Raw genomic sequence first — 24450 nt, 5'->3', positions numbered from 1 at the left:
GACCCTGACTGAGGGACCATTTAAAGGAAACCTTTGCAGGTGTTTTGAGTTAATTAACTGATTAAGGGGTGACACCATGACTTTCCAATATTGACCTTTTTCACAATATTCTAATTTTTTGAGATACAGAATTTTTTTTTTCCTTTCTTAAAGTTTCTGGGTGGAAATCAGTCTTAAAAAAACAACACAAGTCGTCACAATATAGCCGCATGTGGCTCAAGAGCAACATCACTGACTCACAGCATCACTGCATAGCACTCACAGCTCACCTGTTAGCATTAGCAGTTAGCTTGAGGGGAGGCGCCGTGGTGCCAGGTTGTCAACGGCTGGTGAGGGGAAACTTCCAGCTTCCAGGTGTATTCCTTGACCGCTGACTTGAAGAGCGACGCATATACATGTTTCTTAACCAAAATAACTGTCCACAGAGTAAGTTTTTTTTAGCCTTTAAAATGTCGAAGAAATAGCCTGACGTTACTACAGGAGTAGCTATCGAGGGAGCTTGCCAGTTAGCTGCTGCTGACAGGTTAAATCAACTGCGAAAGTACAATGGAGTGCGTTTGATTTATGTTGCAGCTGGTACCGATGTGTCTACAGGGAATGTTTTATTCGTCTGTTTGGACAGTTCAGTAACGTGATTTCTTGCTAGAAGCTAACCAGTCCCATATTGACATAACAGTTTATATTTTTAGGGTGGCCTGGCACTGGAAGAAAAAATGGCAAAGTCTGAAACACTTTAACAGAGTTTGAAACAAATCAACACCAACCAAAACATTTTTCCATTTCATAAAAAAAAGATGAACATCAGAAAAACAGTTTTACAAATGACGGAACAAATTAACATTTTAAAAAATGAAATGTTCAAAAAATCCAATACAACATTACAAAGTCTGAAACACTTTCAAACATTTATGTGTTTCATGAAATAAATTTAAATTTAAAAAGATAAATTTTAAATTGACATTTTACAAAAAAAAAAAGCACCAAACAAAATGCAATAAAACTTTTGCAAGAGCTGAGAAAAATTTACAAGTTAAAAAAAAAACACTTTAACAACCTCTTAAACAAATTTACAAACATATCTTACTGAAAGGGTGCGTACCAAATAAAGTGACACAAGTTTCAAGAGTTGTAGAGGTGTGTCAGACTTTGTAATTTGCATCAGACTTTGTAAACTTGTCTCAAGTTCTGTAAGTGTTTCAGACTTTAATTTAGAAGCCAATTGTTAAAGACTTTGTAATCTAGTAATTTGTAATATTTTTTCAAGTATTTCAGACTTTTATTTCGTATTGGACTGGATATTATCCATAAAATTATAAAGTACAAAACTACTTTAGGCGGTTGTTATGTTTATTCATCATAATATTTTAACCCCCGCAATAGGTTAATGTCAGTTTGTTTAGAGCTTTGTATTTTCTGAATTTGTGACTTTGCACTGCACTTACCGGCAACTATTATTTTCAACACTTTCAGGCTTGACCTCAAAGCATTGGAAATTTGTAGTCAAATGTTATGGAGTTCTGCAGCTTTTCATAAAAAGACATAACTGTTGGCCTATTACTTTTTATGAGCTAAAGTTGAGACCTTGAAACAACAAATGATAGCGAATTTGACCTTTCTATTTAGGCTTATGTTATTTCTGGCTCTCCTAATCTTGGTTAGACTAATAACACATCGCCCAAAGGTACACAGAATATGAGCATTGATGTACCCATCTGATAGGCCATATGCAATATAAAGAGAACAGCATAGGATCGTTTCAATTTAGTACTTTAATTCTTCAATTTCCTTTAGTGGAATAATCCCTGGAAACAGAAAAAACTAAATGTACTCACAAATGACAGACTCCAGTTTTAATTGTCTTTACATTTTACTGTAGGCTACATGTAATCTGATCCCCCCAACATGATATGTTGTTGTTCTTCTTTCCTTGTATAGCGATCCTGAGGGTGTTTTCTTAGATAAGATTCAAGAAGATATTTTAGTTTTCCACATAAGGTCAAAACTTCTTCAATACAAACCAACAATCTTCATTGCAACACAGTACATGTACACATGGTCCTTACATTGCTTCCATTTGTGTCTTATAAACTTACATACATACATGAACAGATATGTTGTGTGCATTTTTGTCATTAAGCGCCACACATTTTAAAAGGCTGAGCATCCGTCAGCTCCCACATTCATACTGCATCTTTTCGACATGGATTAATCATTCTTTAAGACACATCTTGGTTCAGTTTTATGTAGTCAGTTAAAAATAACATCGCTACACAGAAAGTGCAATATCAAATAGCTTGGCTCTTTCACAGCCAGGTTTGGCATCACTATGTCACATAGCTACTGTCCATTTTGCATGATCTTAAATTTTGTGAAGCACAGACTCTCAGGTCTCACAGGCCTTAGGGTCATCATGCCCACCCAAAGGTCTATGTCAGTTCTTAAAAGAGTTTATAGTGTTTCCCATGTAGCTGTGTACGTCTTAGTAGTAATGCACTCTTCCAATAGTCCCTGTCCCTGTTCCCAGTATATCAGGTTGGCCATTCCTCCAGATCTCACGTATGATTCGTTCCCTCTCCTCCAGACGCTGCGCCCTCTCCAGCTCCTCAGCTGAAGTAAATACATTCACGCTCGTCCCATCTATTTGGCTGGTGTGATTACCAACAGGGATTTCTGTGCTGGGCAAAGGCAAAGGTGCCTCTACGTCATCCCCAGTGTCATCGTCATCATCACTCTCCTCGTCCTCTTCGCTGATGTCCTTTAACTGCTTTTTCTCAGGCGTGGAGGGGGCGATGTTGGTGCGTGGCTTGCAGGAGATTCGGATGACGAGGAGGCAGAGCGTGAGCACCAGGCCGAAACATACTCCGAGCACGAAGTAGAGGCCGAAGCTCTCTGGGTTTGCTGAAATAGGTAAGAGAAATTTAACAGCTTTAGATGAAGCAAAATCATGTCACTTGACTTATTCTGAAAGAGATCACAAACAGGTTTATGTACCATAGGTGTAGTTTTGACTTACCTTTAATGTGTGCATACGCAGCTATGCTGTTGCTCAGGAGATCCATTTCCTTTTTCTTCACGTCCATTATGGTCTTTAGCTATTCTTTTACACCTGAAAAATATATCGCATATCTTATTAGATTATGCATGCTCTGTTAAATGCAACTAAACAACATATTAAGATACACAAAAACAAAAAAGACTTTCAGGAGGTTGTCAGAATAAAAGGAAATTTAAAGTCCCTGTAAAGTGATCAGAAAATCTGTATTTTAGATCTGCTATATGACAGGCCACTGTGTTATGAACCACCAGGCCAAATTTCAGTCATGAAAAGCATCTCTAAGTTTATGAAATTAAGCTTTAAAATCATGAAAAATGTGGCAATAAAATCGGCTTGTGTGGGATGGTGTGGGTGTCAGTTGAATGAGCTGAAACTGCACCCACTCACAAGAAATATGTTCCTCTCAAATAAAAAAAAATGCAACAATCTGAATGAAGGAATTATCTTTCTGCTTTGTTACAAGTCTCTTTTTTCAAGCAAGCTATGAAACAATCACATTTAGGCAGACAGACAGTTTAAAGCTAAAAAGTCTCAGTTTCATTTGCACGCTGTTTAACACTTCAGGTATTACTATCTCTTAGTTCTGAGTTATGTAAAGTGTTGTCTCTCTCCCCTTTATGGGACGTCTTGGTTGTTAAGTTGCTTCTAAAAACATTTCTTGACATTGCTCTTCAAAATAACAGCTTCAATGATGATTAGAAGTGGACGCTTTGATTTTGGCAGGCTTGGCAGGAATAGAATTTTTTTTATCACCGGACACTTTACAAAACCTTTAGCATCACAACACTAACATTCATGAGGCTGCTTGGAGACAGAAAGCCATAGTTTGCTTCTTTTAATCATCCAGGACTAAAGACAGGTGAAATAAGAATAAAAACACAATTTCAGCAGGTAAGATGTTTGTTCCTGTTGCATCTGGTTCAAGTGAAAAATAGACAAGCACTCCAGCAAACAGCCTGCCCCCTGACCTTATGATAGGGGTGTCCAAACTATGGCCCAGGAGACAAATGTGGCCTGCAGTCAATTTTTGATTAGCACGCAGCAATTTCTAAAAATTGAATTAAATATGGCCCATATTCAAACATGAAGTTTGACCTTTACTGTATTGTAATTCTTGGTTTCAGGACAAGACAGTGCTGCCATGCTAATTCTGTAAACAAACATTTTAATAATACAAATGTATTGATTTTAGCTTTTATGACTAAATTAAGACAACACTTTAGATGGCAAATATATTGGCAAACAAAATAATAACAATGTTCTGATTTATAACGGCCTGGTTGATTAGGGAGGGAAGTAGCAGTACCTATGTTGTTTCAGGGCAGAGCCATGAGTAGCCTGGGCTGACCAGGCCCCACTGAAAGCCTCCTAACATCCTTAAAAATAATTATCTATTTGCCTTGTCAGCCATTAAGTAGCCATTTAAGCATACCCAATCATTAAGCATATTTTAACCATCGTAAGATTGGTTTTACTAACTTATATCCTCAAGGTGAGGTATGAAAGTTCCCCTACCATCCTTGTATATTTTTGTATGTGGCACTCTGTGGAAAACGTTTGGACATCCCTGCCTTACAGTGAACTCTAGCCAGAGCAAAGCTGCCTTGGCTCTGTGCAAGAGCACAGAAACAGAAGTTGGGGGTAAATTTACTGTTTTCTGGCACAAATCTCTCCACTGTGACACTTTCAGCGACCTGTAGGCGACCGTGGCTACAGCATATAGCTGGCTGTTAACTTTCAATAGAGGTAGTGATATCAGCTAACAATAGACTGTATTTAGATGAACTGCTCAAGGATTTTATATCATTGTAGTGTTATGGGGACATGATAATACCCCATAGAGACCAGTGAAGTAGTGGGCTCCTATATTTGCCCTGCCCAAATTAAACCAAGCCAGGAAAAAGATTAAAGACTTTCACATGGGTTTGAATCCAAAATTCACATAGATCTCAGTGTTTTCACATATTTACAGCAACCTTATCCCAACATATCTAGTGTGTTAAGACACACATTTTGGATTTCACTTTGCAGGGACTCTGTAGACAATAAGATTTTGGACACAAAATGTCCATGACAACTCAAAACACAACAATCTTCCAAAAATATGAAAACAACAGCTGCAATATTGCTTTGCTTTTTTCAGAAGGAAGCCTTTAAATGTCTGGAGATAAGTGTTACCTTACCCGCCTCTAAAAGTCTTTAATATTTGTCCAAAGTACTGTCTCTGCTGAGATACTTTCTGTGCACTGCATGGATGTCAAACCCACTGACCGCAGAACTTCTTCATATGCCTAGAGGTGGGTGGGAGAGGCCTCCAAGTGTCAAACAAAGCCTCCTCTGTGTCCTCCTTAAGTACTGGTTTCATCTGGGATCATTATAATGCGTCTGGCACATGGCGTTCAGCCTCTGCCATTCTGTCTAAACCATGACAGCCCTCCATAAAAGAGGTCAAGAGTCAATTTTCTAAGTAGCCACAGAGGACTCCTTCCTGCCTGATAGGACTCCCAGATCAGTTTGAAGGCCCAGGGGAGAAAAACAGTGTTGTTGACAGTTTTTTTATTAGGATACTGTGTCATTGACATTTAAGATGTCTGTCCTTTGTGTTTCCTGTCGGTCTGAGGAGCTCTATTGTGTTTTTAACTGTACGTGCATGAAGTCAGGATTCCTGAAGGAAGTCTCCCTTAACGTGAAACCTGTCAAAAGTTCATGTTGCAGTCTGTTTCTTGTTTTCACCAATTATCCATATCCAGTCTTCTGTTTCACCTTGTTGTTACTTCCTCACTGTCTGCAGGAGAAAAAAAGCTGTTTCTCATCTAATAAAAAACTCTATTGGATTTTCCTGAACCAGGTTTGTGTTTTGCCGCTGGGTTTTTTTTGTATTTCCTCCCCTCCTTTCTCCACCCTGCTGCCCTTTCCTGCTGACTCTGGCTTTTCTCATCCTCTTTGCCAGTTTGTGAACAATTTCCACCTCCCTGGCTTTGTGACATCATGTCGTTGCGCCGTGTTGTGCACACGAGTGTTGATGGCAACAGAGGCGAGACTGGGTCAAAAAGTAGGAGGAGCCTTTTAATCCTTATGTAAGCACCATTCCCTCATTACATGTGCTTTGTGTTGTGGCTAGCTGTGGAAAAAAACACTGTGCTCACGTAAAACGATGACAAACTCTGAAGTCGTCCTGCTCTAACCTGTGTGCACTGCTCTCTAAGTTGAACCACATGTCGCTGGGCCTACACATGAATCATATGGATGTTTTCAATATGCACAAACCACATGTTTAGGTTTGAATTTAACTCTAAATTGCCTCAACTGATAACCTTAGTGCCTTACAGTTATCATGATTTAAAGACCTCGATGATTAATGCAGCATCTGCTTATTTGTTGATGCAGTGTCCGGTGAAATTCAAGCAGAAAACCATACAAATGTGAACCATATGTAATCAGACTCTCTAATGAACTTTAAAAACAGCAAACATTCCCTTGTAAAAGAAGAAGTAAACAGAAAGTTGAGAACAGAAGAACAGTTTTAACTCACCACAAAATGAAACTTAGAAGCTCGTCCTCAGTCCCAGCTCATGGTGTAATCAGAAGTTGGGGATTGGATGTAAAATGATCGGGCTCCTCTGTCTGTCTCCCTGTTGCTGTGATCTTTGGTCCACAGGCTAAACAGACAAGAGCAAACACACACACACACACAGATGTCAACCTACATTAGATCCAAACTCAGTGAGGCGTCTGCAATGCAAACAATGACAGGCCTATTGCAAGACACACGGTCTAGCAAGAGACTACAGCAGGCGCTTCAGTTTTCAGTGGCTCAAATGTGCAGTGTAAGCCCAAAGAGAGAAAAATGGCTAGCATTTTACACAGGCTGGCAACAGTATGAAGTTTTATCCTGGCCATGTTTTTATGGTTTTTGTTTGAAGTATATCAGTGCCAATGGCATGAACAAAGACTGTTGTTTTAGTTTAATACCAGCACAAAGGTAGTTACTATAGCCAGCAGATGAACACCTTAACTCCTTAACTGAGTCATCTCAAACTTTAGATAAAAGTTTCTCATTGTGTTTTCACACATGCAGTAAACCCCTCAGGTCTTGTTAACTTTTTAGGATGTTTGCAATCACATGATCCCGATTATCCCAATTGGAGGTCAGGTAGTGGGGGACAGTTGTTTGGAATTAATGAGAATGGAGGAAAGTTAGTACTTTACAGCTCTAAGTAGACCTGTATGCTGCAATCATCTGAAAATATCTAAATACCTTGACTAAGATCCCTAAAGTTTACCAAAAAGTGATTTTTACCACTGTTTAGCTGATTTACCAGGTGTGGAGGTGATCAATACCACAAATACTCAGTCCTGCAGACTTCTTAGCTCCTAGCATCTAGCGTCGTCTAGTCAGATGAAGGAGGAGTCCTGAGGAGTCTAGTATTGAGCTAAGAGGTTAGCTGTGCCCCTTTAACATTTAAAAAAATGCTTGTTTTGACACAAACAAGCTTCACATTGAAAAGGTAATCAACCCAATAAACCTATTTGGTTAAGGGACCGAGAGATGATCAGCTATTCAAGAACGAGCCTGTTCTCCAAAATGGCTCTTTAATGTTAGCCACAGTAGTTAGCACCTGTTTAAGTGCCAGTTTCCTTTTTTTTTCCTACCCTTTGTCATTATTTAATCCACATTTAAAAAGCCAAACTACTACCAAATGAGGACTGTTCAGGAGCCAAACAACCAGCTCTACTGAGCCAAGCTAAATGATCTAGGTCTCTAAAAGCAGGTGGATATCCTAACACAACGAGTGAGACTAGACAGACATCAGCTGAGGAAACACGGATAAGATCCGTTTAATGTGCTAAACCATGGCAAAACTGTACTGAACCAAACTGGAACACTGCACCACTGCCCTCTGCCATTTTTCTGTGAGTTTTTAAAACATTTCTACATTATTACACTACTTTTTGTACACAGAAGTAGCTTAAGAATGAAGAACCTTTACGTTTCTCACTTTGAATGCTTGCTATAGTTGTAAACAGCTCAAAACATGGCCTGTTGGTTGTGTTGCTCTATGCAGAAATCATGAAACTGGAAATTTATGAGTGCATGTGTTAAAACATAAAGTGGATGTTAAGAGTTTGGACTTGATGGTGTTGGTTTAAACAGTCTATTTTTGTGTGTTGCTCACCACAACCAGATGCATTTCAGAAAGACAGCTAATGCTTGCTCAACTCCCTTTTTTGCATGGTGTGTGTGTAGTGAAATGTACAGCAAACATTGAAACCTACTGTCTAAGCTAGGTTAACAAGCTCTCAAGCCTAACTTCTAAAGGGCAATTTTGAGGTGCAGCTGAATAGCACAAAACATGATAGCATCAGCCTTGCAAACCTGGCTTAAACATGTTTTTAGATAGCGAAAAAAGCTCTGTGGGTTCAATTTTATCTACCAAAAGTTTAAATTTGAGTTTAGTTTTAGTTCTGGAGGAAGTTTGAAGAATGCCCTCTTGTCACTCTGACTACGATGATATTAAGTGTTTCTACCATAACAAAGTCTTTCTGCAGCTCTCAAACCATCCCAAACTTTCTGAAATCCTATAAAAGTCCCCCAGTATCACTTTCCCTTCCACAGCAGGAGGCTCATAATTTGCTGGGTGTTAGTCTTTTGCCAGGTGGGGTGTTGAAGCTCTGAAAAATGTCGCGCTGTAAAGTTCTCCAACTTGTGCCCCTGTTTAGGAAAAAGCTCCCCTGCCAGCTGCAGTTGGTTTAGCAGAGCTTCCACGCTTTCCAGGGCAGATTTTGATCTTGCTGACTCTTGGCAGATCCTATGTACACTACAGAGCGCCTGACTGAGACAGCGCTCTGGGGGCCAAGTGACAGAGCGGTCACTATGGCAACACGCTTTCCAGGCCACCCCCTCGGTCCCCACGGGAGCCAGACGATGGGCCTTTTGTTTCTGCAGCGCGCCGCAGGGATGGACCTTCGCGCTGTCTTCCTGCCGAGCTTCCTTCCTTTCTTTTCAATTATGAGCAAGTTCATCTCGTCTCTCCCGCTGAGCCTAATCCCTCGCTGCTAATGGAATCTATTCATCATTATCCAAGCAGAGCTGAGGAACAAGGCCTTTCAATGAGATATTTTGTTTTTGTCCCAGGGGTAATAAAGCAAGCGGCTCGAATGACCACAGTCACTCTTAAAGCCAAGGTCAAACCCAATGATCGGACACCTACAGTAACAGTAACAGGCTTCTTTTTAACACTGGAATGCAGCTTCATCAGGACTCAGGCGTGTGTTACTTTGACTTAATGATGACTGGAGACCTGTTTAAAGCTATGTAAACACTCATTATCCGGCCCTGTTGTTTTGTTGTGTTTTTGTTTTACCTCAAGAAGGAAATTATTAACAGACTCTCTACTTCCCAGCTAGGTAATATCCCATGACTCAACTTTCAGTCATTTTCTCCAAGTGACCCAATTTGCTTTTCTAGTGCAGATGTTACCCTTCTCTACAGCCTTGAAAAAATGACCTTGATTATCCCAGAGTCACGCCATAGTTATTTAATGCGTCATTTTGTCCCATCAGGTTTCCATCTAACTAAAGTAACATTATCCCTTTCAATATGATTAATTCTGATATTCTAGCTCCTGGTGTCATCAAATATTGACACTACATATGACAGCTTAATTTAATAAAAAGCTGTTTTGCAGAACATGCTAAACTCCAGATTATTCTTAGTGATTTCATCATGCTGGATAGGACTGAGATAGCATGCACTATGACAAAAAAAAATCAGACTAAAATATAAACAAAGCCTTTCACTTCTCACACTCTTCACTGCCAAACTAGAGGTGCAAACTGGTGAGAACGTTCACACCAACTCCTCAGCCATGGAAGTGAGAGCAGCCCAAGAATCAGGACACCATATGGTGTTATTGTTAAGCAAATCTTAAAATTGCAGTCATGCAAAATGTTATGTATGTATGGGGTTATGTTTATGTATTTAGTTGTGTTTGGATGCTGCCCTTTGTGCAGTGCCAGTTCTTTTGGTCTTATTTAGTTGTTGTTTTTTATGTCAGACAGATTTTCCCCATGAGTGAAGTTATCCACCGAGTTATTCTTCATCAGTATGCATTACCTTGCTATGGCGTTGACTCTGCTTTGGTCTTGTCAGAGAAGACTCACCTCACCACAGATTTTCAAGAGTTACTGCAGCTCTGTCATATTTCCAAAAGTAACTCCATGTAGTTTGGACCAATAAAGACACTTTAAACATTATGTGTAACTCTTTATGAGTGTAATTAACTCTGTCAAACTTCCTGTGTATTTTGCTTTACTATAAAGGTGGGACTTTACCTGAACAACCTGGTTGGAGATCTGTATTCTTGTTCTTGCCAATAAGAAAACACCATATCTTACTTTACAGCTGTTATGTATCTACGCAGTCCTTAAAGTCGACTTTGAATGAGATACTTTTTTACCTACTTAAGTAAATTTTAACCAGAGTAATTGTACTTTTACACAAGAACGGTGTATAGATAGACTGTTTCACATATCCACAGCATGGGATATCATTCACATCCATCTGGAAAAGAGCCCACAGCCCCTACATGGTGTTTAGGAAGGGCAGAACCTTTCAAAGAATTCTCAGAGGGTGATGGGATGAAAAATTTGTTTATTATATTCATTACAGGCCAATTGTAGTAAGAAAACATAAGAAGTAGTTGGTGTCCGCCACCTCCGGGAAGTAAAATATATAACGCTAGCTCATCATGTAGGCATTACCGTTGTTCACCATCAGTAGAGACAGTCGGTAAATCAAACTCTGGTTGGAAGAAGAGCAAAAAACTGCTGCTACAGCAACATCATGCCTAGGTCTTCACCATAAGCCATTATTACAGGCTTGCTGCACAGCTAAACCACACCCATTGCCACCACCTGGTTCTCCTCAAATGATGCAGATTGGTCCAGTCAGTCTCTGACCAGGGATAAACATTTTAGTTTGAAGCTTTGCAAGATGGATCTGCCTGATGACAAGCATGGAATCTGGCCAGTCCATCTGCTTTAGAAGATTGAATTTATATGGTAAATGACAATGATTGTTTTTTGTTCACAAGCAATGATTTATAAGTATGTGGTCACATTATCTGCTAATGAAGTCCTGTATATTACTGCCATATTATGCAGTCAGATAAAGCTCAAGCTAACCATCACCTATACTCAGATGAACTGGCACCAGTTCTGTGGTGATTTTTTTTCCCCCATTTATTTTGGATAAAGGAGAACAACACTGTAAATCGCTGTCTCTAGGATCTGTAAAAGCTATTAGGAGCTCTATAAAATTTGTTCATACATCACACTTTGTTTTGTTGTCACAATATTGATTGTAAATCAGTATTTTTCTCATATCATGCAGGCCTCTGATCACAAGAGACACAAAGCCCCAAATAATCCACTTCTGATTGTCTGATTTTGAACATCTATTACCCAAACCAAGCAAACAGAAATTTGCACACCCTGTATTTTTATCCCACTATACTGCAGAAAGAAAAGTTTTGCTCAGCCCTTTTGAATGCATATAAAGACTTGTAAGATCTAAAATGTAATTTGTGTCAGCCTGTGTCTTGGTATCTCATCTGAGCGACTGTGACGTTAATGTTTGGAGCTATTTTTTGTCCCCGTCAGCTTATCATTGGCTCTTTCCTGGCCTTACATCCTGAGGTCTTACACTCAGGCATCCCCTTCCTGAGTCCTTTGCTCGCCACTGACTAATTTAATCCATCCTGATGTATCTTTAACTGCAGACGAATCCCCTGTCTACATCACTTTATCTTAAAACAAATCAACTCAGCTCTTTCCTCCAAAAATGTGTCAGTCAGCGATGACTTGTTTGTGTAAGGTCACAGCAGAAAATGTGCTCTGACTGGCATACGCTGACATAAACATGTTTTGGTGTGGTGTTGTGGCCTAAGTAGAGGTCAAACTATTCCTGACTTAGTTTTGTTTACTTTGGTTTTGTTGAAGGGGCTGAGTGGGAGAAAACTCCAAACTATCATGTTATTTTGTTGACATCCACAATGGCTCTTGTGCTTCCCACAAGGTTTGTCCATTTCCGCAGGGATGACATCCAAGTCACCTTCCTTCAGCATCATCCATTGTCTTAGAAAGATTGCTGGAAACAGAATAATCAAGCTTCCTACTGTATACACGTCAACCGAGTGATTTAAACCTCCAAAATGAAACAATGTCTCAGAATAGAGGCACTTCTCCCCAGATACCTAACCAGTACTTGTTTCACAAACCCTCCAACCACAGAACTCCCCCTCTACTGTGAAGAAATAAAAGTTAAAACCTTCCGGTGGACTTTGCAAGGGAGTCAAGCCTAATTTGGTTTATCCAGAGAGGATGAAAAGGTCAGATTACACAAGGGAGCGAGTCGGTGTTATTTCCCCATTGTCAGGACACACGCCGAACCGCAGAGGGAAAGAAATATTTTTAATGCTTTGAATTTCAGTGCAGCCGCAGAAGTTCTTGGCAAAACATAGGGTCTTTCTTTGCTTTGGGATGAAGCTTCAGTGAATGAAAACAGCCAGATTTGAGCTTCATTGTTTTAAATGCAATTCCACACACATTCAGTCCAGTGATGGACATCAAACGAGCTGTCATCAGAATTTATAGCATCTTGTGTATTGTCTTTGTCCTTGATTCTGTTCATTAAAATGTTCCTGCTTCGATTCAATGGCTGTCACTGGACTTAATGGCGCACGGCATTAAATAAACCAGTCTGGGTAATTTATTCACTATTCCCAGCTTGCGAGCACATTTCGAATCTCTGCATGTTTCCATTAAATAAACACACCAAATCAAAGCTCCATCCAGGCTTGGATTAAACATTAACTTATGGAGAAATACTTTGAGTAGCTGTAGGAACCTTCAAAGTATCTGAAACTGTATCGCTAAAGTGTCCGCTGGACGTCCCTGCAATCATTTATCACACCTGTAATCAAGCCAGAAAATGTTCTCCAAGTAAAATATATTGGAACGTCAAACGACAGCAGAGGAGCTTTGGATTATTTTCCAACTTGTAAACAGAAACATTGTCCAAACCGAGATCTGTGTGTCTGTGAAAGCATTCATGGAGGTCCTTAGGGTGAAGGTAGTTTCTAATGGAAGCCACAGAGCTTTCCTAACATCCAAAAAGGTTGCAAAGGACAAAACAAGCGTGCATTTCTTCCCCTCTTTCTCTTACAGATCTTTGGTGTCAAGCTGTGCAACTTTCTAGAGCCTGCCAGAGTATCTGACTGAGAGGGAAAGTGTTGCATTTGGAGGCAGATCAAACATGTGGTTGCCATCAGGATAGAGACGTGCAGCACCAGGTGAGGTTGACCCGGGTCACAGAGTGTTAGCATACCATTAGGGTCGGTTTTACAGTGTTTATGTGCTGAATCAATGACGTACGGAGTATAACTGGGAATTAGGTGGCCTAAAGTATTTTGAAACAACCACATATGGGTTTTTCGAGGCTAAGGTCAGAATAAGGTCCAGTGGACTGCTTAAGCAAAAAGACAAGTTGGAGTGGCTCCACAGAATGAGAAGAAAAAGGCTTGAAGAGTTAAAAAAAAAAACACAGAAAATCTGAACAGGTAGAATTTATCCTGCTGCTTCTTGATGATTTTGTTGTTAAAGCATGGATATATTTGTAATTTGCAAACTTAATGATTAAACTAGCTGATTAAACCAGTTGACACTATTTCACTTATTCAGTCCTTTTGTTAATGCCTACTGCTATAATGCCAAAATGCTCTTCTACCCAGATGTAAACCAGCACTGAGGACAGATGGCATGTCAAAGCATGTTTGGCAATGCTCGATCTAAAACGTAGATCTAAAGTTGTCCGTTGCTCAAGCAGATTGAGCTGTTAAAAATCTGTATGATTGGTATAATACATAATCACAGCAGGCATGTGGATGCTAACCTGCTAACCTTGTAGTACAAACACTACTTGGCAAACCAATGTGAGATTGCTAACATGACAGTTGCTGCATTCCTGTTTAGATGTGTAGAAGAAACTGTTCTCAATTTTGACTGTTTTCTTAAATTTGTTATAGAAAATTGGTCTGAATTTCAGATCCAGTCCACACTTTGGAGAAGGTTTTCCCATCCACCCGCTCTCAAACACGTTTGTCCACATGAAAACGTAAAAACATTGTCCCATACGACGTCAGCTGGTCAGTCAGGTAGATCACTCAGAGACAGCATCGATGTCCTTGATGTTCTTGCCATTCCTCTGCAAAGACTATTTTCAGGTTCAATGTTGCCCCCCCCCCAATCCTGAACCAAAACTGCAGACATTAATGTTGAAATATTTTTGGGATATATCGCAATACACTATATATTATATATATCACTATATTTTGAGATCTCTTCTTAGTTACTCTGTTAAATTCGGTCCTTTGATACATAAAATGATACCAGTTTGATGATTAAAGTAGACCCTTCTATATCTTCTGTATAGTGTTTAATTGTGCATGGAAAGCTATAAGTGTTTTCACTGATATGTTTATTATTGTTAATTCTAAAATAAATTATTATTTTCCTCATTTAGGGTGAAGCAAACCAACACAAAAACTCGCCAATCGCAAGATATAGCTGATGGCCAAAGCACTGCAGTCTGGTCCAGCTATTCAGGCCCACAGCTTTGATTACATTAGTCCCGTAATCTGTGCTGATGCACACTTGCCAGATTTCTGACAAGTTCCATGACATGAGAGCATCTTCCAGACCTTGTGCTGACTCTGGCAGGGAGTTTTCAGCCAAAAAATGCTCCCTGCAGATCATACTTTGAGTTAAGTGTCTTTATGAGATTTTTAAATCCTGGCTTTTCAACAACACCTACTGGGGCTATATCTTTGACGATGTGTTGTGTCACCACTGCTGTCATCTCAGCGTAATCTAGCAGCATATTTTACCGATTACTGTGTTTTGTTTGACATCCTCTTTTTGAAATCCGCTGCCAGATGACAGATCCAGCGATTTTTTTTAACCAAATCATCTTTCTCTATCTCAAACAACCATCTCTCGCTAACTCGCCTTAGCTGCTATAATTTACTTTTTTCAGCTCTCTTATACTTTGTTACCTCTCCTTCTGATACAAAAACACACATGTGCACAGGAGAGTTTTCCTGATGGACAGGGGAGAGTGCATTCTGCTATGAGAGAAGCATTTAGGAAACAGTTGGAGAAGTGAAACTCCAGAGGGAATTGCATGCTGACAGCTTAAAACTTCTACAGGATTTATACTTGATGGCTGTGATGTAGTCATTTTATACTTCTCTCGAAGAAAAAGCCACAATACATTGAGTATACTCGATATATTGCTCACCCCTATGTGTAAACATGTAAAAGTCAGGTTAGCAACATTAACACCAGAAAAAGTTTGGCTATGTCTGCTGTTAGTATGAAAATCAAAGTGATGATAAGGCACACCAGTGACATTATAAGCCCAAAACTACAATTTTTCTTGCATAGGCATAAATGCTGTAGAGAGAATTTTACAAAATCTTCACCCTTCGAGTTTTCTAAAGAGTCAGGGATCAAAAATGCCACTAAGGGTGCAGATGGCCTAGTGGTTTGATAATGCCCCATGTATGCGGGTGGCCAGTACGCAGCTCCTTTCCCATCTGTCTCTCCCCCACTCTCTCATGACTCTACCCACTGTCTTCCTCTCTACATAAATGCAAAAAAACAGCCCAAGAATATCTATGAAATGCTGCCAAGCATGCATATGAAGGACAGAAACGTGCAGAAAAACCTATTCAAAAATACCTGTATTTGCCACCAGTCTGCTGTGAAATTAGTTTTAAGGAACATCCCTATTGAGACACATAAGTCAATTGTGATTCTTTAGTTTTTATGACTCTGGCTTAACACTTTGACACATTGTCTTTCTCTCTCTTGCCCTCTTAAATTTACCCCATCTTATGAAAGGAAAATAGACTACTGAAAAAACATCTAGGCTGGAGGTGTCTGCACCACAAAACTCATAGCAGATTTCTAGCACACATGGTCTTTATCTTCCTAATCTCTGATTTTTTCTTCTCTTCAGCAGAAGTTGTAAAAATGTGTATGACAAAAACCCCTGCGTGCTTAAATTCCTGAATAAGTTGAGGACAGTTCAATGTTGACCTCAGGCGCAGCAGCTGATAAATCAATCTCCAACCAAGACCCACTCTCTCTTTTACTCCAGAGCTTTCGGATATCACATTGTCTTCATCAGCAGTTGGAGTTTAACTTGTTCAAGATTGTTTCCAACCCTTACACATCACAAGAGTACAAATTCCAAGAGATAATGCAAATCATTACAAGTTTGATTCTGTTAAGTTTGATGAAAAAACAGCGAAGGACTCTGATGTGATCAGTTACCCTGGATCAGCTTTGTCCTTCAAAGAATTGCTTTGTAAATGCCTAAAAGACGCTTTTCATTCCTTTCTGATTGCCAGATGTGATAATACAGCTTATATCAGGCTGTTGCTCAGGAGACAACTGCATTAACTTATACTGAAGGGAACTACACCCTTTAACACTCAAATTGCACCCAGTAAATCATTTTTGACCCAAGCCATACAGACTCAAACAGCCCAAATATATGCAAGGCTAAACCTTTGCTCACTTTAAAATTTCTTCTTCAGTGTCTTAACTTGAGTTAATTCAGATCTAAACTTGCATTGTTGTGTACCATCCAAACTCTGGCATTTTTCTTCCATTAGACAGTTTGATCTTATCCCCACTCTTTCAATATGGTTTCTTGTTTGACATAGCGCAGAAAGAAGGCTTTGTTTTTTAATGCACTGATGTTTTCGGCTTTGTGCAGGAACTTTGTTTGACATAGATTCAATGAACAACAGCCTTGTTTCAGAAGAAAAGTAATATTTCAAGTAGTAAACACTAAGGTATGGTCAGAAAGTCAACTTTTTGCAAATGACACCCTGCTTTTCATCCATGTGACGCCATCCCAGCTATTAACTGCCCCCTTTGCCCCGGCAACTTCTAGTGTATCTTCTCGTCATAAAGCATCAACCACAGTGCACTGCTTGCCCTGTGGAGAGGGCTATGGCAGGTAATAGGAGGGTGAAGGAGATATGAGACTGAGCTAGGGGTTAGGGCAAGTGGTTAATAGCACCCAGATGTGCTCCTGGTGTGCGGCTAAGTCAGAATGCTTTGCTATGTAAATCCCACATAGATATCCCATGAACCATCTCCATACTGACGTTATCAAGAAAACCAAGTAGTGCTCATGGCGAGTAGGAAGCCATGTTGGAACCACAGCTGTGTGTGTGTTTTCTGACAGCGTTTATTTGTGTGTACAGTATGTGTCTGTGTGTTGACAGCACTGGTTTTCACTGTTTGTTTCTGTATGTTGAGATTGATTTATATGAGCATTCCTCTATAATTGACTAAACTAGAGGCTTTAGATTGTCGAAACTCAGAGAAGCAAAAATAGAGCCATGATCTCACCCGTTGGATAGATGTGGGCCAATGTCCAGGAGCACACCAAGACAACACGCTGTATCAATTACATGGAACCTACAGATTACACCATGACACAAAACACGTGTTTGGCTTCTACGTGATTGGGTCTGTAGGATTAGCATTATACTGCTGAGGAACTCAGTGCTGCTGTATGAGGCAGAGGACCTCCAGATATGTGGCTGATAGATGAGTTTGTAGAGGCCCATGGCCTGTTTTCAGGTATTTTTAAGGCTTTTGTGAAGCCTGAAGGACTTTTTTTCCATTTGGTATCACCGGTCATTCCAAAGAAACATCATCAAGGTTAGTTTTGAAGGTTCTTAGTCATCCAAGCAACTCAAAGCTTGATCCAGAGGTAATTGGACTTGAATAGGGGATCTTGAATTGGCTCTTACAATTTTAGCTCCATTCACCAGTCAGTAGCCTTTTGGATCCAACTGCATTTTGGATCAAGTCCTGCGTCAATTACATCGCTGACTTTCCCCGTAGGAAGATGGGGTAGGGATAGAATGAATGCTCTTTGTGTTAGAGAGAAAGAAGAAGTGAACAAAAATGTCAATCAGTGATAGTCCTAGGAAATTAATTTTACATCTGATTTAATGCAAATTGTAGTTGCATTACATAAACGAGTTCAAAGTTGAAATAACACATTTTGTAAACCAACTTTGCGATGTAAAAGTTGTGCTGAATATCTCCACTTTTTCCATTAGTTGTATGTGATTATAACCTGACAAAGCCTCTGGATAACTTTATCTCCATCTTCTATATCAGAATAGCCCATTACCTTGCCATTTCCACAAGATGTTATCAGTGCTATCAGTTCATTGTTGTTTACACTGAATAAAGAGCATTGTCACAGCATGGCAGTAGTCACTAAGAACAGCAACATGGGCTAGTAGTGGTGGACACCTGTGTTACAGGTTAGAGGGAGTGTTTGACTGGGATTTTGGGCCTAAACAGACAAAAATATTAAGAATTACGTTAATTGATTTGTAATTCTGGTGCTTAATGTCTGTAGATTGGGACTAACTTATGATGGCCACTCTCACGACTGTCCATCTAAGACGGCGAATATCTCAGAATGGAAACACTAGAACTTTCAAAACTTCCGGTTACGGTCAGGGTAAGGGTAGAGGTTATGGTTAATATCCAGTAGTTAGAAATTAAAAACATTAGCTTACCCATTAGCTGCATAAGTTACATAGCTACATAGCAAACAGAGCTAAAGCTAACCTCGCAAAGCAGCTAAACTACATATCTACGTTATCTAGGTAGCTAAGTTAGCTTTAGCTATGTGTGCTAAAGCTCACATTGCTAAAGCTAATTTAGCAAAAGCTGAAGCTAAGCTCACAAAGCAGCTATGTAAGTTATGTAGATACATTATCTATGTAGCTAAGTTAGCTACATTGGCTTTTGTGGTAATATTAACTGCGTAGCTAGCATAGCTATGTTAGCTTCAGCTAAAGCTAACGAAGCTAAAGAGGAAAACTATTTATGCAACTTCTTTTAAAATGGGTCTACACTTAATTTAATCCCAAATTAGACCTCTGATGTTTTCCTGTTTTATTTATGAGATGTTTGCAATGTAGTTATTTAATGAATGTAACTACCAGACTTTGTGTTTTGAATGAAGTTAAACTTGAAAAAAAAAACTAAACCTGGAAATACATTGTACCGGCAAATTACTTTCTAAGTCCCCATAAGAGAGGTACAGTTTACAGCTCCTCCTCATATTTCTGCTACAACAAAATAGCACCCAAAACATAAGATTTCTCATCTGCCTCACCATTTTTTACTCAATAATTCATGGACACCTTAAACCAAATTGAAGGCCATCACTTCTGAACATATTCCAGTGTTATTTTCTTTTCTTTTTTTTCACTTTTGTATCTCCCCTCTTGCACGTGTAGCTACATTTTTGTGTGTATGTGAAATAGGAGTGTAAGTTTAGGCTAACCCTCTGGATTTAGCATGTCAAACATCTGCCTGTGCCAGGGAGTCAAACACAGGGAGTGTCTTGACCTTTGAAGCTCCTGCTAGAGAGAAATAAGCCCTTAGACCTGTGAGACATCAGGGGCTGATGGGAGCTTTACTTAACATGGTATCTTAGGCACATCATGAATCAAATTCCCTGATCTCTGTCAGTCTATCTTGGTCATTTAATATTACATGGATAAATATTTGTGATCGGTAGAACATAACTTTATAAAGTTGTATCTTTTTCAATCTATCAATATCTCTGTTATGGAATAGGTTAAATAAAAAAAGACGTCAGGGAGAACCACACTGAAGCTTACTGTTGCTTTCTCTCAACTTCACCACCTCATGGATGAAACTTTATATTTATGAGGATTTGAAGATGGATGAAATATAAAGAGCCAAGTGTTTGAGTGGATAAAACTGTTATGGGTGTGGTGCCTCAAGGAGATCAGCTGATGTGGGTGACAGTAATGGCTGCTTGTCACTGCTTAAGTATGCGCCATGAAATCATTGTTACTTTTGTTCTCTCAGCCTGACAGATCATCTCTTCTTAGGATGTTACTGTCCTCGGTCATTAGTTAAGGCAAATCAGAGTAATTGGTCGATTATGGTTGAAAAAATGATAAGAGATGACTAAGCCCAGAAAACTGATTATGTCAGTCACTTTCAGGTTACAGTGGAAAAAATACTGTGTTAGGTTTAAATTGTCTTGGTGTAATTGTAAGTGTGACTGGTTGTTTGTCTCTGTATGTGAGCTTTGTGTTTGTCTGATGACCAGTCCATGATGTACCAGGATTTGAACTTTAGTTCAATTACAAAACCTTTACTGTTTCATTGATCAAAAGTGCTTTACTTCAGGAAGTTTGTAGCCTAGTGGTCACTTTGCGCACCCCATGTACAGGGGCTGTAGACCCAAAGTGGGCGGCCCAGGCTTGAGTCCGGCCTGTGGCTACTTTCCTGCTTGCCATTTGCCATTCTTGCTCCGTGTGACCAACGCTATCCACTGTTCTATCCGTCCAATACAGGCATAAAAATCCCCAAAATGAATCTTTAAAAAAAATCAACCTTTTAGTCATTATTTCAGGCAGGCCACTGAGTCAAATGCTGCCATAATTGAGATCAGCTGATCTCAAGCAAACCCTCATCAGCTGACAGCCAGCTGACTTGCTCTGAGCTTGCTATTGGCTAATTGTTCTCATGCTGCCTTATTTTAACTGCTCATATCTGGCTATGCTCTGCCACTCTCTTACAACCCTCCTCCACCCCAGCTCCTCATTATCCTGCTTCTGACTTAATCAGTGTCATTCTGTTATCATTGATGCTCTGCTCTGCTTCTCTTTCTGCCTTATGCTTTCCTAATCAGCATAGAAAGAGCAGGAACATGTGCGGTTCCTGCTAAATGATTTCCACTGTTAGTAAAATATTTATAGCTGCAAATAGTGTGTTTGTGGACAAAGTGGTCCTGACTGAAATTATGTTTTATTTATAAATACAAAAGTGCTCCGCTTCAGGCACACAATAGATGAGAAAATGAAAACTTTAAAGAGCTTTTCTACACAGCTAAATACTTTCATTGACAACCATGCTATAAAATAAAGCTGAAGCTAAGAAAATGCCCCATTGTTAACAATAAAGTTGCTCCATGTTTTTCTTTAACAGTGGTTCTTAACTGGTCTAGCCTCAGGACATACCACCACATCCTAGTGACCAAAATTTCTAAAAACTTCCAAACACTCAAATTCATTTAATGCAAAATGTCTCAGTTTAGACCTAACATGGGCCAAAAAGATGTAATTGAACAAAGAGACAATACATAATAAATCATGTTCTAACAGCACATCATTACAGAAGTGCTGGAAAGACATGTATGCATATATTTACAGCTTAATAACATACATTTTGTTGTAGCTTGCTACTTTGTTACCCCAAGAGAAGACCAAAATGCACTCATCATCTATAGAAACAAGTATATATTCAGATGTATGTCCACTGAGGGTTTGTGTGCATTATAGACTTTTTGCCACAATTTTTTTCCATGCATACATTCAGGACCCACTCCACAATCCAGTTTCGGGTGCCGTCCCACCAGTAGAGGTGTTGCATACGATGACTTAGGTACTCTGGTTTCTGGATTTTAGTAGCTTTGTCTTGCTCCAAATCATAGTTAAAAACTTAAGCAACACAACAATACCAGCATATTTGCTCATTTTTGTGCAAGGGTCTGTTTTTACTTCTTGTCACTGTGTAAACATGCCAGCGTGGGGTTCTTTTTACTTGACTTATCGGCTTCATGCTCTCTGAAACTTTCTGTATCTCCCCTTTAAAACAGATTGGTACCCAGGGAGTTTAGACAGGCAGCTCAAATCAGAGCCTGACCGCTGACCTCTGGGTAAATAGAGTAAGTTAACAACCATCCTCAGGACAGATAAGACAGGCCGAATGATAAGTGACTCACTGGGGTTCAGGAGAAAAGGAAAGTCTGCTGGCATGAACAGCCTAGAGAGGTCACACAAAAGTCAACTCTCCTGATCCAGCCTTGAAGGGGTTACTTAACTAAGCATTCACACTCATCCTATAGAAGGTTATCTGATTGACCGGAGGGAGGCACAGCTGAAGTGCTAGCCAGGCCCACTCAGATAGTGTAAATTAAAAGGAGACCCCAGAGAGCAGCCCAGCCTCCACCCATCGCCTCCCCTCTCTATCAAATCACTCTCTCCCTGATAAGAGGTGCTGACCTCCAACGTCCAGTGAGATTTTGGAGCTGGGGCATATGGTTCACTGCTGTTCTGCATGAATGTTTCTATGAGCTCATGCATAAAAAAAGGGCAACAGCTGAAATACAAATAGAGCCATATGCACCATGTGTCGTTTCTCATGCCTCGTTTTAAAACACTGCTATGCCTTATTTCCCTTTGATTGTATGATGTCTGCTCCATCTCAGTGTGCAAAAAATACAAAAAAAGTGACAGGATGTTTGCTTTGATTGTATAGAAAGGTGACAACTAATTAATCACCTGAAGGTTAGGGAGTAACATGCAGCTGCACAGGAAAGCTGCACCCGGACTCTGCTGTCCTGTTTAGTGCTGCATCAGCTCCTCTTTTGCAGACTGAAAACACGCATTTAGGGGGGCTTTACAATGATGCAGTGTGATATTCAGCACAACACATGACAGAAACTTTGTTCTATTTTGTACAAGCTGTGGTTATAAGTGCAAAAAAGCATTTAACATCATGTGCAAAGCAGCTCCATGTGGGTGTTTAGGTGATTTCTACTAAATCTCATTCACTTTTCTGTCCGTTATAACCACACCTCAATAAAATACAAACAATCACACAAGGAACTAATTTATGTGACGTAAAAACCTTCTAGAGCTGCTGTAATGGAAACCAGATTTCAAACTTTATAGCACATGGAAGTTTTCCCAAACACACTCACCTCCAAACAAGCTTGGCAGACTAACATTTCAGCTCACACTGAATTCAGAGCATTGAAACTCAAGGCGATCTTTCGCAGAAGAAAGTTAATCAGTTGCAAAAGTAAAGAAGCAGAGAAGCAGTGGTTAAAAGTGGTTTCTGTTATAAAGTATATGTGCTGAAATAAAGTGTCAAACTCACCGGTGCGATGACAAGAATCTTCCCTTCAGTGCACACAGAAATCTTCTACAAATCTCAGCTGCCTTTCCCTCCAAATTTCAAATCAATACAACACAACAAGCAGTCCTGACTCTTTCAGTTGATTCCCTGTTGCTGCTGCGGTCAAGTCCTGAAAAGCGTGTGTGACTGCCTGAGCATGTACAGAGTCTGGGGAAGAGGTGGTAACTTCCTTTCAAAGTTGGAGACAGAGTGAGTAACAGAGTTTTCTCTCTCCCGGCTCCAATCCACAAGGAGCAGGAAAAGCTGTCATACTATCCCCCCTTTTCAGATGGAAAAAAAAAAAAGAGGAACAGCCTAAAAAGGGCAAGCCCAGGGAAGAGGGGAGGGAGGAGAGCGTGCTGTGGGTGTGTGTGGTTCTGATGTTTGTGTGTGTGTGAGTGGAGCGGTGTGGTGTGGTGGAGGGGGATTGCCCTCTGTTGTTAAGGAAAGAGGCAGAAAGTAACTCCAAGGAAAATTAGCTTAAGTTTCCACAGAAATCCCAATATGATGGGAAAACAACGGAGAGTTTGTATATTGGACATGTTTTATTGCATGTAAATTCATCAGCAGATGTGCTTTGGCTCAAGGGTAGCCTACTCCTCATTGTACAGAAAGTTTATTCACTTTCTTAATCAGAGTTAGGTGAGAAGATCAATACCAGTCTCTCTTAAGTATGCAATATGAAGGTAGCAACAGTGATAAGTAAGCCCCACTTTGAGATGTTAAGTTAGCTAATAGCCTGTTCTTACTGCATGTCATATAAGCTAGGGTTATTCATATTATAGTGTCCTGACAGGCTGTGAACCTAGAAGCACAATGCACCATTTTGGACTCATCAACTCATTCCTATTTTCCTCCCTGCCACATGCACCAATAGGGACAAGGAACGTAGAAAGAAGGAGATGATAAGGCACCAGGAGTGTCTTACGAGGTGTTTTATTGGTTTTCTTTCACTTTTGTCACTCACAGACCTTAATAACTTGTTTTTTTGTGCACATCCATACTTGTGATTTCCTTTATGTATTGTACTAACAAGCTTGCTTTCCCCTAGTGCCTGGTGATTAATTGAAAATATTCAAAATTGACATTTAGAGCATCTGACTGACATTAACCCGCAGTGTCAGATATTTCATTTTTTTTCCCTTGTAATTCTGACTCTATTAACGCACAACCCTCTTAAAAACCCACCACTGGCTGAATGGTCACTTAGCAGGCAGCCAGGTGTCACAAGACATGTAGCCTGCTTGAAAACCCCTAAAAGAAGAAGTAGTTATTTT

The 24450-nt window shown here is 39.8% G+C and overlaps 1 protein-coding gene across 1 annotated transcript; it reads right to left on the bottom strand.

The window, feature by feature from the left end:
• Positions 1-1751: 1751 nt before the first annotated feature.
• On the bottom strand, positions 1752-23427 carry eva1ba (eva-1 homolog Ba (C. elegans)). The gene is made up of 4 exons (XM_041793586.1): positions 23156-23427; positions 6588-6714; positions 3014-3106; positions 1752-2898 (listed from the first exon to the last, which is right to left on the bottom strand). Exons 3-4 carry the CDS (start codon positions 3078-3080, stop codon positions 2480-2482), a joined length of 486 nt encoding a protein of 161 aa, XP_041649520.1. The 5' UTR covers positions 3081-3106; positions 6588-6714; positions 23156-23427; the 3' UTR covers positions 1752-2479.
• Between the last annotated feature and the right edge of the window lie 1023 nt (positions 23428-24450).

Source organism: Cheilinus undulatus, linkage group 8 (assembly GCF_018320785.1).
Source record: "Cheilinus undulatus linkage group 8, ASM1832078v1, whole genome shotgun sequence".
NCBI lineage: Eukaryota > Metazoa > Chordata > Actinopteri > Labriformes > Labridae > Cheilinus > Cheilinus undulatus.
The sequence above is the reverse complement of the archived record's forward strand: the minus strand, read 5'-3'. Positions and strand labels throughout refer to the sequence as shown.

Coding starts and splice junctions, on each gene's coding strand:
- eva1ba (XM_041793586.1), bottom strand. CDS start 3,080: ATGGACGTGAAGAAAAAGGAAATGGATCTCCTGAGCAACAGCATAGCT. Junction 2,899..3,013: donor TGCGTATGCACACATTAAAG/GTAAGTCAAAAC, acceptor TACCTATTTCAG/CAAACCCAGAGAGCTTCGGC.